Raw genomic sequence first — 16,717 nt, 5'->3', positions numbered from 1 at the left:
TAAGATTGCATTTTAATACCCAAGAAGTTAAGACGTTAGAAATTCTTAACTTACTCTTTAACAAACAATACCTCAGCCCACCTTGGGGGCTGAGCAGGTGGCCTTGTTTCATATGCCCCCAGACCAAGATGCTGGTATCTCAGGGAGAAATCAACAGAGCAGGAAGTTGCTTGTGTTGTTAATTCTAAATATCCTTGGACCACTTTATAAGTCCACACCCCTAAACTTTTTTTCATGTTCTCGAAAAATCCTCAAATACCTATAAAACCCCCTAGACGCACCAACTACCAACTCTCTTGTCCCCCCTGGTGTGAGCCAGGAGCTCTGTCCTTTCCCTCTATCTCTAAATAAAAGCCTGTACCTTGCTCTTCTACCTTGAGTGTTTGTGAATCTCATTCTTCGGCTTTGTGAACAAGAACCCCGGCATCACTAAGGTCGTGGGGAGAGAAGTTTACATCTTGAGCTTACCCCACCTAACCTGGGTGCCTGCACTCCATGCAGGCTGCGGCCTCCCATGGATTCAGGAGAGCCTTCATCTCCCTAGGGTTCTCTTGGGCAGTTCCTGGAGTCCACATTTGCATCCTGCTTCCATAGATGCCCCAGGGTAGGTTTGGAGGTGGGAGCATTTGCCACTTCTGCTGATTTCATTTTTTTCCTGCACACAGCCATTTAGACTGGTGTCCCGCAAAATCCTGCTCAGTGAGAGGAATAAAGGAGGTGGTCTTGTCTCAGAGAACCTACATTATCTCAGAGAAACTCAGGAGAACTGCTTATGAAAAACAAAATCATAGGCAGCGATTTCTCTATTTGACCTGGCCTGTTTCTAGTCCTCTTTGGATACTGAACTGATCTTTTACTGTATGGACAGAATTGACGTTCCAGCTTTTATGTACTCTGGTGACAATGGCTGTTTTATGCCCATGTCTAGTCTGATTGGGTTTTGTTCATGCCATTCTAGGTATTAAATGTTTTCTGCATCATGTTGGGTGAAATAATTGCACTATGTCGCTTGCTTCAGTCAGGCTTAAAATTCAGTGTCTTTATACTATCATGTATACTATCATGCTTAAGGTCTCTGTCTGGAACTGAGTTCGTAAAAGTTTCTTTGCAGTATGAGTAACTTATCCCAGTTATCCCAAGTCAGCTTGCCTCCTGATTGGATTAAGCCTTTTCTAGTACCTTGGCATTTTAAGTGGGTTCTATTTAATGGGACATAGTAGTTGAAAGAAGTCTATTATCACTCATCTGAATCTTCCATCTGTAGTAGGCAGGATGCACCACTGTCTAGGCATCCTCCCTCAGGGTCAACCTGATGCAAGAAATGTAATCCTGATGGACATCCCTCAGTTGCCTTGGTATCCACCAGAAGAGGCTGCATTGGAGAACCCTAAGTAGTGTTAGGCCTTAGAATGTAGTCAAGGTGATAGGAAATAATGTCCCAATTGAGGACAGTTGGGCTTGTCCCATGTGCTGGGTCCCCTGCAACAGTTTCCTACCATTTCATCATCAAAAACAGGGTTGAGCTCTGCCAAATGACCTCATCAGAAATTGCAGGTTATTTTTTAATCATTGTCTTGTTTCTACCTACCTTAATACTATGTTTAGGAGAAGCATAGTTTACAAGTTACAAGTATGGATTCTGAGTGGGACTGGGTGAGTGCCAAGCCCAGCTGCATCCTTCATAGCTACATGACCTTAATACTTTTGTGTTTCAGCTATCCACCTGTAAAATGGGGATTGTAGTAGTACCTACCTCAGAGGGTCAGTAGTGAATGCTGTCAATGCATTCTTTAAATTAAATAAATCAAATTATCACAGTAAGAGCCTAGCACCTTTTTAATTTGTAATTAGCAGTTGTTAATAGCTATAAGTTTACTTTGATTGCCTTAAAAGAGAACTAGAAGTAGAGAGATAAGCTAAATGTGTCTTACCTTGTCAAATCAAAATAATGAAAGCTGCTGAGACCTCAGATGAAGTGTGCCTTCAGCATGAGGGTGAAAATGGGGGAAACAATTAGAAACTGGAATGACAAATCTGTGCATGGTTCAAATCTGTACTGTATGCACAGTACAAAGACCACCAGCCAAAAATTTAATGTAAAAACTTGTGCAAAACAGAATGTGGAAGTACAAAGAGTACAATTATAAAAGAAGTGTTAAGTCATGTACTAGCTTCTTTGGATCCAAAAAAGATCTACACATGAAGTCTGAGTGTTGCAGGAAACCCGAAGTCTTGAGTGTTGTGCCAGTGAAGGTGGCATCTGCTGCATTGTGCCCGGGCCTGTGTGAGCCAGGGTGTCTGCTCCTGAAATGACTGGAGTGGAGTCCTGAGGCTACTTATGTCTGTGCATGCAGCCCGACCTCAACTGGAGAAATATTAAACTAAAGATGAAGTGCAAGAAGAGGGGTTGAAAAAAGTGAATAAATCCAAGCTCCTTTGTGAAACTGGATTATGTGGCTTTTAGGAAAAGGGTTTTTCCATTCTGACACTGCTAGACTCTCTGTGGAGAATTTCAGATGGAAAACATAAGAATGGCAAACACACAAGCTTTACTATGTGCCAGACCATGTTCTGAGCCCTTAAAATATTAGCCCATTTAATCTGCATTATAGCTTTATGAGGTGAATGCTGTTAGCACCTCCATCTCTTAGATGGGCAAGTGGGGCATAGTGAAGTTACTTTTCCAGGGTCACACAGCACGTAAGCTGCTAAGGCAGGGCTTAAGCTCTGGATTCTGGCTCTAAACTTCATGCTCCTTCCCATCGAGATACATGCCGCTCAGGTGCAGAGAAGCAAATGACTGTCTGTGATGTGTTCTAATGTCATCAGGGAGAATAATAAGGCTTTGAAGTAAGTAAGCAAGCTCAACTGACAAAAAGCCGTACAGTTTATGAGTCATAAATGAAGTGTGGAGGTATTCCAACCCTTCTAGTCTCTTTCTGGTGTCACTGTGCTGTGTATTGACCTCTCTGCTCTCTTGAACCACATTACACAATGTAGGCTTAGACTTAAAGTACTACTCTTCACCACTCCACAAAGTATTTTAATGTGCTCTGATAGCACTTTCTGATATTTTCAGGTCTGAGGCAAGTTGCTTAGTTTCTTGCAAATATGTCCACTTTTAAATGCATTTTAATGTTTCACTTTGCTCTAAATTTATTGATGTATCTCAGGTCTGCATATCGTTCTGCACTTAACACCCTACGGAAAATTGTGGTTTTTGTTAAACAATGTATCGTGTAACTTTTCTTCTTCCCCTTAATCCACACTTGCCATGTATCAGAATTAGGTTATTCGGTGCACCTTAATTTTTTTTCTCCCTTGGTTATTGGAAACGATGCCTCTGGTTTGTCTTCCTGCAAGAGAACTTTCCCTCCTATTTTTACTGAGAAATAATTGACATGCATCACTGTGTAAGTTTAATTAAGGTTTACAGCATATATTATGAAATGATCACCACAGTAACTTTAGTTAGCATCCATCATCTCATATAGATCAGTAAAAAGGACAAGCAAAAAATTATTTTCCCTGTAATGAAAACTCAAAGGATTTACGTTCTTGACAGATGAATGTATAAATAAGTTGTGATACATAAACAAGCAAACAAATTCATAGAAAAAGTGATTACATTTGTAGTCACCAGAGGCAGGGCGGGGGGAAGAGGGAATTGGAAGAAGGTGGTCAAAGGTACAAATTTCCAGTTACAGGTTAAGTGAGTGCTAGGGGTAAGTGTACAGCATGATAATGCCAGCTAACACTGTTACCTGATACACAGAAGAGCTGTTAAGATTCTAAGAGTTCTTATCACATGGAGAATTTTTTTTTTTTGGCTTTTTCTTTTTATTGTATCTATATGAGATGATGGATGCTAACTAAACTTAGGTTGTCTTCATGTTTTGGCTCCTGTAAATAACACTGCTATAAACATGGGGGTGCAGATATCTTTTTGAGTTAGCATTTTCATTTCCTTTGGATATATTCCCAGAACTGGAATTGCTAGATTGTATAGTAGTTCTATTTTTAATTTTTTGAGGAACCTCCATACTGTTTTCCATAGTGGCTGCACCAACTTACAATTCCCTCCAATGGTGTATAAGGTTCTCTTTTCCACAAATTGTTGCTAGCATTTGTCATCTCTTTTTGATAATGTCCATTCTAGCAGATGTGAGTTGATAGCTCATTGTAGTTTAATTTGCATTTCCTTGATGACTGGTGAATTTGAGCACCCTTTCATGTTCCTCTTGGCCATTTGTCCTTTGCCCTGATTTTTAATTGGATTATTTGGGGTTTTTTTGCTATTGAGCTGAATGAGTTCTTCATGTTTCAGATATTAACCCTTTATCAGATACATGGTTGCAAATAATTTTTCCCATTCCTTTGGTTACCTTTCCACTTTGTTAATTGTTTCTGTTGCTGTACAGAAGCATGTTAGTTTGATTTAATCCTACTTCTTTATTTTTTATTTTTTTACTTATGCTTTAACTATCATATCAAAAAAGTCATTGCCAAGACCCATGTCAAGGAGCACTAGCACTGTTCCTGTGTTTTCTTCTAGGAGTTTCATGGTTTAAGTCTTTAATCCATTTCAAGTTAATTTTGTGGGTTGTGTAAAATATGGATCTATTTTCATGCTTTCACATGTTAATATCCAATTTTCCCAATACCACTCATTGAATATACTGCCTTTTTCAAAAGAACTTTTAAAGTTGACACAAGGCTTAGCAGATACTATGATCATTTTACATATCTTCCAAAAATAATAGTTCTCAATAAATTTTTGCTGCTTTCAAGTAAGTATCTGTTTGAAGAACTGATTAATCTTGTCCTGGAGGATCCTTAAAGATGCTCAAATGTATATACATCTTGGAAAATTTATTTAAAGTGCTTTAGAGCAATTAGTTATGTCTGCTAGCTTTTCCGTAAATACTAATATCTCACAGACAGACATACAGTTGTTGGATTTTTGAGGATTTCAATGAATGTATTGTGTGGCCAAGGAAATCTGTGTGAATTTAGGACACTGGGCTGTGAATGTTGTGTGTTACTTCACTGGATCCCCATAGTACTCTATAAGGTAGGTTCCTTCAGTGTTTCCATTTTACAAATGAAAAACCTGAGGCTAAGAAGCTCAGAGGAATCTTTTTCAAGGTCAAATGAAAGTAATGCAGCTAGAATTGAATTTCTGTGGTCTATAAATGCCACAAAAACAGGGATTAAAAACATAAATTTTTGCTCCTTCTTTTACTCATAACTAGGACCTTGGACAGTGAATGGCCCATTTTTATGAACTCAGTGATAGTTGAACAAATGAAAAGAAAAAAAAAAACCCACCTATGAGCAAATAGCAAGATAAGAATATCTTAAAATATTTATGATTTCTTGTCTGGTAATGATTACTCTGTGGTTTGAGACATGGCAATTTATACAAATAAATATCTGTATAGCATAAAGTTTCTAAAATTAATAATACTTAACTGTGGTGTCATGAAATGCCTTTAATTGACATATTCTTTTTTTTTTTTTAGCTGTCATTTAACTCTAGTTTGTCTCTCATTTACAAATCATTGCTCCCTAAATTGAAGGCAGCAAGCCATCAGAGGCCTAGTTAAGACTGAAAAGTACATTATAATTATATTGCTCATTTTGTGTGTTTTATTTCAGCTAATTTACCCCAGGAAACTTTTGACTTGTATTCATCTTGTCTTCCAATAGAGCACCCTATCTTCCTTTTATGTTTATTATTTTGGTAATGCATCCATGATAGTCTGCCTTTCTATATCAGAATAACAATGTGATTTACTTTTATCTTCACTAATTTCCATTTTTATTAATTTTCCTTTTTTTCCCAATTTTATCAAATTGTGTTTTATGTTAATTTTACCTCTGTCATTTTTCTTCTCTTCTCAGTTTTATGTTAGCTCAAGATATAATGAGCTTATTTTCTTCTCAAGACTCAAAACCATTATAAAATTTTTGAAGTATACACAATTACGTGTTTTCCCAATTTGGCTTGAGACTATCTCCCTTGAGATTGTTATTTTTAAGCCATTATATGTTTTAATATTGATACCAATTAAATCCATTTTTCTCTCTCTTATTTGTTTGAGATATGGAAGCCCTAGTTAGGATAACTTCTTTTTATTTCATAATTTATTCCTCTGTTATGGAAAGAAAGCAAAATGTACAATTGCTTCTTTTTCCTTTTGTCCCTCTGTATTGTTTTAAAAAGTGAAAAAATGAATTTACCAGTTTATTTCCCACTGAAACTCAAAGAGGTTCTTGACTTCAAATTTTTACCCATTTGAACAAAGAATTGTTCCTTTCTTGTGCAATGTTTCAGACATACAGAATTCCCAGTAGACATTAAATAAAATGTGTCATAATTATGCTATATATTGATTTGTTACTCAAGTCCTGCTCTTTGTTCTTGGTGGGTCCAACCTTCTTTTGTTAGGGAAGCAAACTAAGCTCCCAATCTGCTCAAACTAGGAATTTCTGCCGTTTCTAGTTCCAGATTCATGCCCACCTATGAAAGGACAGCATGGATACACGGTTTGTCACTCATTGCACTTCACCTTAAATTACTAGAACAAAATTCAGATGTGTTTCTTTATGGAACCCTCTCAAATGCACAGGCCCAGGCACAAATTAATGTAGTTACACATAACTCAGATTTTCCGTCTCCTGGCCTCACCTTTGGTGGGCACCACAAAAGCCTCCCAGACTCCTCAGACCTTCTGTCAATGTGGAGCTAGCTGGACTTGTCTCCTTCTTTCCTCATCTTTATGCTTTTCTTTTTTCATAATGTTAATACCATGGGAGGGGTTCCTGTCAACGAGGATCTGTTATGCCTTATTTTAGAATGAATCATTCATGGTATTTTTGGCTGAAACCCCTTTTGTCTCAAGAATGCATTTTCTACAGTGCAGTCGTTCAGTCTACTTGCCCTTGTTTTGCCTGGGTCTCTCTCTCTCTCACCATGGTCTAACAGATTGGTTTAATTTCTCCTGGATTTGCTAGCTTAACTAATTTTATTTTAGCATCTAATCTCAATTTCATTTCTTCACATGTATCGATAAATGTTTCCCTGAATTTTCTTTCTGACCGGCATTGTCCAGCCATTATTTCCCTAACTTTTCCTGTTTTTTAATTATCAATCTCTGTTTAAGAAGTGTATTTGTAATGTTTCCCTGTGAATCCTTTTTATTTCAATTAATTTGTCTTTTCATATCACTGTGTTACAGCCATAAACTATGGTGGATGCCCGAAGAGCTGTGCTCAGGTACAGGTCTGCTTCTAAGTGCTTCTGACGCAGGTTGCCTCACACAGCCCCCCAGGGGTTGTTTATTATTATAACATTGTTATTTCTATTTTAGAAATGGGGACACTGGAGCACAGAGAGGTTAAATAACTGGTCTGAAATCTGCCGGGACTCAGTTCTGGGCACATTGGCTTGAGTCCATGCTTATAACCACTATATAACACAGCAGAATAATAACGACACTTCTTCTCATATTTCTTCATCAAGCCTTGAAAATATCCAGTTTACCAGTCCCTCATTTGAAAGGGTGGCAGTTCCTCACATACCTCATTATTCCTGTGTCCAGGGACAATCTTGGGTGCCCAACAAATTTTTTTCAACCTTGCACAGCCCAGAGCATGCCCCATGAACAGCAAACAGCACAGTCAGCTTTGATCCCAGATGAAGATCCAGTTCTGGAAGCCAGATAACAAATGTTTGAATCTATTGATTAAAAGCAAACCAGGCTGCTGTACTTTGATGGCAGAAAACATGGTGAGGAGCATTCTCTGCCATCATAGCACTTGGATGCCTCCAATTCCATTAAGTTACTTCTAGACATTTTCTTACATCCTCAGAGATTTTTCTTTCTCATGAGAATCTAATTCAGGAAGTGACAGCCATTAAAGTTTTAAGGCAAATAGCTAATTATTGCATGAATTATAAAAGTAAGGCTCATACCTTCCATTTGAGTTTTGTATGTGACCCCACAGGAATAGAGTAAAGCCCACAAAAAGCTGTCCAATTTACAAAATAAAAATTTTCCTAAAAAATTAAAACACAGGTCAAGAAATCTTGGAACTAAGAAATATAAATTCTCCATCTATATTCCTTCATCTATTTTCTCTACCTTTAAAGAAATATATCCCCAAACTTAATATTAAAGTCTTCCGATATACATATGTCAGAGTAGTTGTTCTTTGTACACTTCACAAGAACTAACCTTGTTATAAGTGAATAAGCAAATCACAGGGTTATTCAGTAAACCAAATGTGAGTACTAATAGTCCGTTGACATTTATTCACCTACTACTTGGCAAACAGGAGGTAAGCCTCCCTTGTCCAGAGTGTGCTGGTGACAAGGAGGCAAAACTAAGCCCTTCTCTCAAGGGCTCATTCTCCAGTGGAAGATTGAAATGAAGGTAAATAATTTTAATAAAATGTGATCAATAGTACATAGAAGGAATAATTCATCCTAAGGTATCGGTAAGGTGTTCGAATGAGGTGACTTTCCACCTTGGCAAGATTCAGATTTTGCAGTGTCAGAAGAGGGGAGTGTGTTTAAGGCTGAGAAGAATACGTGCAAAGGATTGATGTGGGGAAGATCCTACAAACCCCAACAGAGCCCTTGCAGGCCTCGTTTGCTGCTGATTGCCATTGCTTTGCACAGTGCCTGGCAGGTGCTTAATCAATATTTATGATTATTATTTAAGTAAAAATATATATTAATCATTTTTTGTAGGAGGATTGGAGAATTGAGGTGGAAAGGAAGGTTGAGCCATCTAGTGAAGGGACTGTCATGCCATGCTATGAGGAATGCATTTTTCCTTTGGAAGGTCTGGGAAGCCAGTGAAAATTTTAAGCAGGGAGCTGATGTCAGTTAAATATATGTTTTCAAGTAGTAACTGCCTTCAGTGTGGAGAACAGATTATGGAGGGGAGGGAGACTAAAGGCAGGGAAGTAATAGGAGATTAGTCAAGTCAATGAAAGGAGAGGATGAATTCAGCAGATAAATAGGACACAGAATTAGTAAAGTTTAATGACTAGATTTGGGAAAATGAAAGAATAGAAAATGAAAGAAAGAAAATGAAAGAATGAAAAATGACCTGAAGATTTTAACTTGAGCATATGTATGGACGATGGATCAGAGGAGCAATTTTACATGTATCTGTACAAAGAAAGGTGATATGTTCAGTGTTGAAAAAATTGAGTTGGAGGCACTTGGAGTCATTCCGGCAGAAATGTCCTGAAGACAATTAGGAAATGGTATTTAAACTCAACCCAGAGTGGTCAGTATAAGTTCCTGTAACCCTTGCGTAAGGCACAGCACACATATTAAATGGCCAGTAATAACCCTTGCTTATTGCTCTGTACTGCTGAGCCCTGATAAAAATTCTTAGTACTATAATTTGTATACTGTGTGTGGGGGAAGGGGTAGGTTTTGTTCATGCTTATTCTGAGTTTATGAAAAAAAAATAAGTTCATGTAATTTAGGTAAAGTATATGATTAGGCTTATCTAGCATCATTCCACAGATTAAAAATTGATTATGATTCTGTACTGTATAGAGGACAGGCAGGGAATGTAATTGCCCATTCGCCATCAGGAAAACTTTAGGATTGGCTTGGTTGTATGAATTGATTAAATTTTGAGATTCAGTTGCAGAAATAAATGGGCATAAACCTATTGTGTTTTGGTCCTTTCTTAAGTGTTTCTTACTATGAGAGTTATGTGTGCTCAATTCATAGAGTTTATGAAATATTGGAAGGGAGGTGTTCTAATCCTGTAACAACAAGCACTAACGTTCTGATGTATTAACTTCTGGTGTTTCTTGAAATATGTACTTTATACAAATAATATATTTTACATAGTTGGAATCATAATATAGATCCCATATTGTATCTACTCTAGAAAGCTTACATTATATATTATGTGCTTTACAGGTTATTAAAATGTCACTAAAATCATTTATGTAAACTTATTAAAACCTGTAAAATCAGATTGTTATGTCTTGTTAGTTCCTATGTATGTTTTTTATTTAATTTTATTTTTAAATTTTTTATTGAAGTACAGATGATGCACAATATTATATTGGTTTTAGATATATAACAGTGATTTGACAATTACATACATTACTAAATGCTGATCACTATAAGTGCATAGTTGCAATCTGTCACCATAAAAATATAGTACAATATTGTTGACTACAAACCTCAAATCAGTTACTGTGGGTTTTTTTTTTTTGAAAATTTGTAGCACATTCACAGTTCTTCCATTCCGCTAATGGTGTTATGATCTACCAAGCTTTAAAATATTTCTTTGAGAACCTGGCAATAAGTGTATGAACTATTGGCATTTCTGCATCTTATTCAGTGTATTTAGAATTTAATTGTGAAATAATCTTGAGTAAATTATTGCCTTTATAATCTTTATCAAGCACTGTTTGTCTCTACTTTTCACCAAAGGGTTTAAGGCATACATCAGCAACATTTACATATACAAGTAATATAGTCAGAGTAGCTGTTCTTAATTTTTTCAAAAGTGAGTTTTTTGGTCTTTCCAATTTGTTTTCTTTCAGAAATTTCACTCCACAAAAAAATAAAAGTAGTTTATTTGCTTTTTATTCCAACAGTTGAAAATAAAAATATTTTCTCTGATAATGCAAGAATTAGAGGCAGTCAGTCTTTTTAAACTAAGTGTTTATTTGTTGGATCTTAGCTGACAGTATTAAAAAAATGTTATAATGTTAAGCCCACAATTCTGGAAGTCTTCTGTTAGAGTAGGCTGAATATGAAAAAAACAAGAGATTTATTTTCATGGTGCCATTCTTGCATTTTGCAAAATGTGCTGTTCATTTCCAAAATTTCTGTCTTAAATCTAATTAAATCTCTTTTGATATATTCAGGGTTTTGAAAGTGATGGGCTTTCATGAATCTTTTCTGATATATTCAGATTTATGAATGCTGTGAGCTTTCATGAGCATTTATTCACAAAGAGAATTTATTTTTCTTGGTCTTCTCCTTGGCCTTCTGTCTTAGTGGTTATATTAAGCAGAGACTGACAAACTTTCTCTGTTAAAGACCAGACAGTAAATATTTTAGATCAGATAGTATCTAAACATTTAGAAAGAAAATATTTAAATCTGTGGACCATTGGGCTCTTTTGGTACCACCATTCAGCTCTGACATTTTTATGCAAAAACAATCCTATGAGCTGTGTGAACAAATGGGCTTGGACACACAATACAACTTTATTTACAAATATAGGCAGCCACGTGTCCTATAGTAATAAGTAATGTGGAGGAAATAAAAATACTAGGATAACATGTGACTGATCTATTAAAATTGTTTTTCCCTTTCTATTATTTTACTTTATTTTAGCTTGGAAGGAATGACTTCATCTTATTGCTACATTTTTAATAGCCAAACCATTCAGTTTCAGTACCCTTATATAAGCATATTCTTTAACTTATCTATTAGCCTGTTGTATTATTTTCTGCTATGTTGATTTTTAACTGGCATAGACTGTTGGACCACAGCAGCTGATTTTTGAACTACACCCAAAACTGACCCATCTTTTTGGGTATTTTTGTTAACCGAATACACATTCATGTTTCAACAAATTAAGTCACCAGTGAAGAAATTGGCATGAACAACCTTGTCTTGTAATGGACTGGGATTTAGATCAAGTTTAGATTGTGACAGCTCTAGTGAATTATTTCCATAGTTTATCATTTGTAAACCTGAACACTTGGCCTTTCTTTTCTGAGAAAGTGAACTCCATTCGAGATGTTTAAACCTTTATACAGGGTTCCTCTGGACCCTTCCTAAATTATCTAGCTCAGAGAGAATGAATGTTAGGTCTGATTGCTACAGATGGCCTACATCCTCATTATTGACAAGGCAGGAGTGCTCTGAAAAAATAAATACACATGTACAAATTTAATTTTTCAAGTTAACATTAAAAATTCTGATAATGCAATTTCTTTTCTACTCTCTTTTTTAAACTTTAAGAGAAGGAAGGGTATACTGCATTTTATCTCATAACTAATACCTAAAAATATCACCATTCTTAATCAGGCTTGTATATTGTCTTTCTATTTATTTTTGTATTATTTTGTGTATTTCTCTCATTTTGCAAACTAAAAAATGTTTTCTGTGCTGTTAACCTCCAGGAGAATGTAATGATCTCCATGGATTAGGATGCATTGTTGAAGCCTTACACTTTTAGTAAGGGGAAGCTTTACTGGCCCTTACCTACCTGCTCTATCCCCGCCTCACTCAGTTCTCCAGTTACACCAAGTATGGCCTCCATTCAAGACTTCACTCAGCCCTGTCTGGAAAATGGTCATGCATGTGTTTGCTAAGGCCCCCACTGGAAGGCTGCTTTCTTATATACCTCTGGCCAGGCAGAATTACTCACTGACTCAACTCAACACTGGACCTTTGCCCTTTCCTCAAACTTTTTGATTATTGCCATTAAACTGATCTCTTCATCTTTGGTTATCAGTCTCCTCTCCCGCACTGTCCCCTATCACAGTGCCCAGTGACAAACACACTGGGCACATAATAATGCTATTGATCTGAATGAACACACACAGAAAAGGGAAGACATGGAGCATTGTTGACTGGTTAATTGCATTTCCCCCAAATCTTTCTTTTATTTTTAGGTATTCTTGAAGTTTTACACTGTGTGTTAGTAGAAAGTCCAGAAGCTCTAAATATTATTAAAGAAGGACATATTAAATCTATTATCTCACTTTTAGACAAGCATGGAAGAAATCACAAGGTAAGTGAACCATTTTCCTGCCAGGAATGAATTCTGGAATGATTTTAAACATATTTTTAAAATAAGATAACTTTTAAAAGGTGTGTTGAGTCTTTCATGAGTGTTTTTTCATCTCCTAATTATAACCAGGTATCATTGTTTATTGTTTATTTGTAGTATCAGTGGGAGAAGGGGCAATTTTCAATTTGTGTATGCAGGAAAGTTGTAAAATCAGTGGACCTGTTGCTTTTCTGCTTCAATGACTGGGTCAGATATAACTGGTGGGAACCTGTTTGCATTTGTGAAAAGTGCTGCAGATTCTGGAATATCAAATGGAAATCAGAGTCACTGAATGTGATTTCTCTTTTCAGGTTCTGGATGTTTTATGCTCTCTCTGTGTTTGCCATGGAGTAGCAGTACGCTCTAACCAGCACTTGATATGTGACAACCTCCTGCCAGGACGAGATCTGTTACTGCAGACACGCCTTGTGAACCATGTCAGCAGGTAGATTCACCTGCCAAATAGGTGGCATAGCAAAGAAACTCATGTCCCAGCTGTGTAGCTAAGATACCATATGGTCTATTTGTTTTACTAGGATCTTTTATATACTTCCCCAGTGAACAGTGTTTTTTTTCTGCCAATCAGATGGGATATTAATAATAATAGATGAACTGATCAAACCACGCATTTACCACAAACAAATGTATAAGAGCTTTGTTCACATTGATACGTAGCTGGATTATCAATGACATCTTCAGGAGCAAGTTGAAGGGATATAGTTGAATATAATTATGTTTCAAGCCTTTTTAGAATATAATTAGGAACACTAACCTTCTATACCAACTTTTAAGTGTCCAATATGTATAATAAAAAAAGTTGAATTGATGTGCCAAAAATATGATAAATTCTGCAACAAACCAATAAAACCTATAAAAAATGTTCCATTAGATCTACCTTCCAAGGCATTAAACATTCACTGAGTACTCTGTGCCAGCCACAATGCTAAGTGCTTTACACATATTCAACAGCATTTGTGTCTGTATTATGTACAGCTACTACAACTAGGCGCCATCATGCACATTTATAGGTTACAATATGGGAATGAGAAATGGAACTCAGATCTAACTCCAGAGACTGAGCTCTTATCCACCATGTCATGTTGCCTTCCTTATACAAAATAATAATAATCATGATAATAATAAATATAGCCTATAATTAAGAAAATATATGGGATAGACATAACTTTGATGCACTGTATCTTACAGCTATCCAAGAAATACTTGCTAATTCATCTTCTTTTAAACAAAAATGTAGGTTTTGGTGTATATTTCTATATTATGTTTTTAAAACAGGTTGATTTAAGACTTCCTTTATGGTTTCTTTATATAGTAGAGCTGCTGTCAATGAGTGGTATTTCCTGAGACCTTAACTCATCTCTAGTATTAACATAGAGTGTAAGTCCCCTTATAAAATGCAATTAAATACAACGAACTAGAAGTTCTTCTGTTCACAGTGAGGTATAGAGAACAAGACAGCTGACTGCCTTGTTTCCTTCACTAACAACTTGCCTTACTTTAGCATCAATATCCTATGTGCCATAAAGTTTAGCTTAGGAAAATAGGTACAGGTCTGTGTTGTTAATAATACCATAAATTCTAAGGCCCTGTTACACTAAATGTCTCACCTGAAACATAATTGATAATATAAAATATGCTGAAGAGTAATTCAGAAAAAAACAAATAGACCCCTGAGTGAAGTCGCCAAGCAATCCAAAAAGCAAACACCCTTCACTGAATGCTCACTGTAAGGCTGGCTCGTGCTGTGTGTGCCCTCCACCATGGTTTTAGTACTGCTTAAGGAAGCATTTAATAGATCACATCTTAGAGAAGCAGGACTGATGTTCAGAATAGTTAGATGTAAATTAAAAGCATGGAAGTTTTGTTCTGATTTTCTTACATGCTGTTCCTATTTCTTTAAAGCATGAGGCCCAATATTTTTCTGGGTGTCAGTGAAGGCTCTGCTCAGTATAAGAAATGGTACTATGAACTGATGGTGGACCACACAGAGCCATTTGTAACAGCTGAGGCGACTCACCTGCGAGTGGGCTGGGCTTCCACGGAGGGGTATTCTCCCTACCCCGGAGGAGGGGAAGAGTGGGGTGGAAACGGTGTTGGTGATGACCTCTTTTCCTATGGATTCGATGGCCTACATCTCTGGGCAGGCAAGTACTCTCCATTTTCTTTTACAGTGTTCTTGAAGGAAATCTTTTACCTTTGCTGTGTATTCTGGAAGCTACTGGTGTTGCTTATCAAACACATTCCACTTATTATTCAAAAATTGAACATTGAACTGATGAGTGAAAATGTTAAGTAAATAGGAGAATTTCTTTAGGGGAAAAAGAAGACACTTACAACTATAGTACATTTCCAAAAGGCTGTAATGCCCATGAACCATATAGTTAAAAAGTGGCATTCTCATTCATGGATCCACTGCAAAAAGCTTGTGTGTATCCTTCTTACTTTAATTGATATATGTAAAGATTTAGCTCCCAATATGAAAAAGAACCAAAAACAAATCCTGGAAAGCAACTGAAAGAAACAGAGTAAGTTCAATCTCCTGGGAGATGATGTAATGTCAGTGGTCAGTAATTTCTGAAGTGCACTGTGAGGAGTCAGTTTTGGTGTAGACATTTTGTTTCAGAAGAGTGGAGCTGGTTAAAAATAAATGCATAGTTCACTTCACCCACTACCAACTACCAACAAGCTTTCCTAGTTGAGTATATATTAAAATAAGTAATATATATTAAAAATGACACTTTTCTCTGATTCATGAAAAGGTGTGTTTTGGTTGACTCCATTTAAAAGTTTGGTTCTTGATTATGTAGATGTTTATTAGATATTGGAGTAAATCTGGATTCTGCACATATATATAAAGCTGCATTTAAAATATATTTCTCGTATTATTTTGTAACACATTTAGCCTATAGAAAATAGTTATCTTACATTATAAAAAGCTGAAATTTGTCTCTTACAGGTGTAAGTTATATTCATTTATTGATGCTTTATAGGTCTAATAACATGAAAGGAAATTTAAAAATTAAATGAAATTGAATCTGAGTTTATGGTAATTGTAAATAAAAGCACTCCATGTAGTTGCATGTAGTTGCATCTGGCAATCATATTTACTGAACTTTTCCTTTATTCAATGCCAATTGCTCAGTGGTCTGAAAGAGATGAAGCTGTATTTTGAACATTTCATTTAACCACTGGGGCACAAATTGCATTCCCAGTGGAACATGTTTTGTTTCCCCAATTCATGTCTTCTTGAAGTAAAGAATACATTTGGAAGACAGCAAGAAAAAGCAGCGAGGAATTTATTGGGTAAAAGTGAAAGTATACTCTCGAGACAGGAGAGCAAGGTGTCTGGAAACCGTAGGCAGCCCCGCTATTCGGGTTGGGTTGGTTTTATTTTTTTCTTAAGATGGTGGAAAGTCCTACCCTGCATCTTTTATCCTTTGATTGACAGGTTGATTGACAGCTCCAGCTTATATAACCTTACTCTTAGCGCACAGGCACCTTACCCATAAGTACCTAAGGGAGGCCCGCAGTGGGGCGGAAACCACAATTCTCTTTATATTTAGATGTTATTTTAATGAGATAGGGTTACTGTCGGATAAGGTCTTCAGACCTCGCTTATGCCCTGTCATTAGAGAAACCCCTGTGGTCCTGGGCCTCTTGACAGTCCAGGTGTCCTTGACCATTTGAGCCTCCTGATAAGCTACGTGTCTTTGACTGTGGAAATTGGGAACTAAGGAGGACTTAGGGATTAGCCGGGAAGGAGCGTTCCTTGGTAATAGGCTGGCCCTTTCCTCCTACTTATGTCTAACTGCCTGCTCTAACAGTTGGGGCCCCGGCAGTCGGGTGGCATGTCT

The 16,717-nt window shown here is 36.7% G+C and overlaps 1 protein-coding gene across 5 annotated transcripts in view; it reads left to right on the top strand.

Moving 5' to 3' along the window:
- Positions 1-16,717, top strand: part of RYR2 (ryanodine receptor 2) — an 894,209-nt gene that overhangs the window by 498,001 nt on the left and 379,491 nt on the right. For all 5 annotated transcript variants that reach the window (XM_073241246.1, XM_073241245.1, XM_073241243.1 and 2 more), the window contains exons 18-20: positions 12,688-12,806; positions 13,157-13,290; positions 14,766-15,007. In XM_073241246.1, coding sequence (XP_073097347.1) covers positions 12,688-12,806; positions 13,157-13,290; positions 14,766-15,007 — 495 coding nt within the window. The remainder of the gene's footprint in view (positions 1-12,687; positions 12,807-13,156; positions 13,291-14,765; positions 15,008-16,717) is intronic.

This window comes from Manis javanica, chromosome 7 (assembly GCF_040802235.1).
Source record: "Manis javanica isolate MJ-LG chromosome 7, MJ_LKY, whole genome shotgun sequence".
NCBI classification, from domain to species: Eukaryota; Metazoa; Chordata; class Mammalia; order Pholidota; family Manidae; genus Manis; species Manis javanica.
This window is presented reverse-complemented; position numbering and strand designations above follow the sequence as displayed.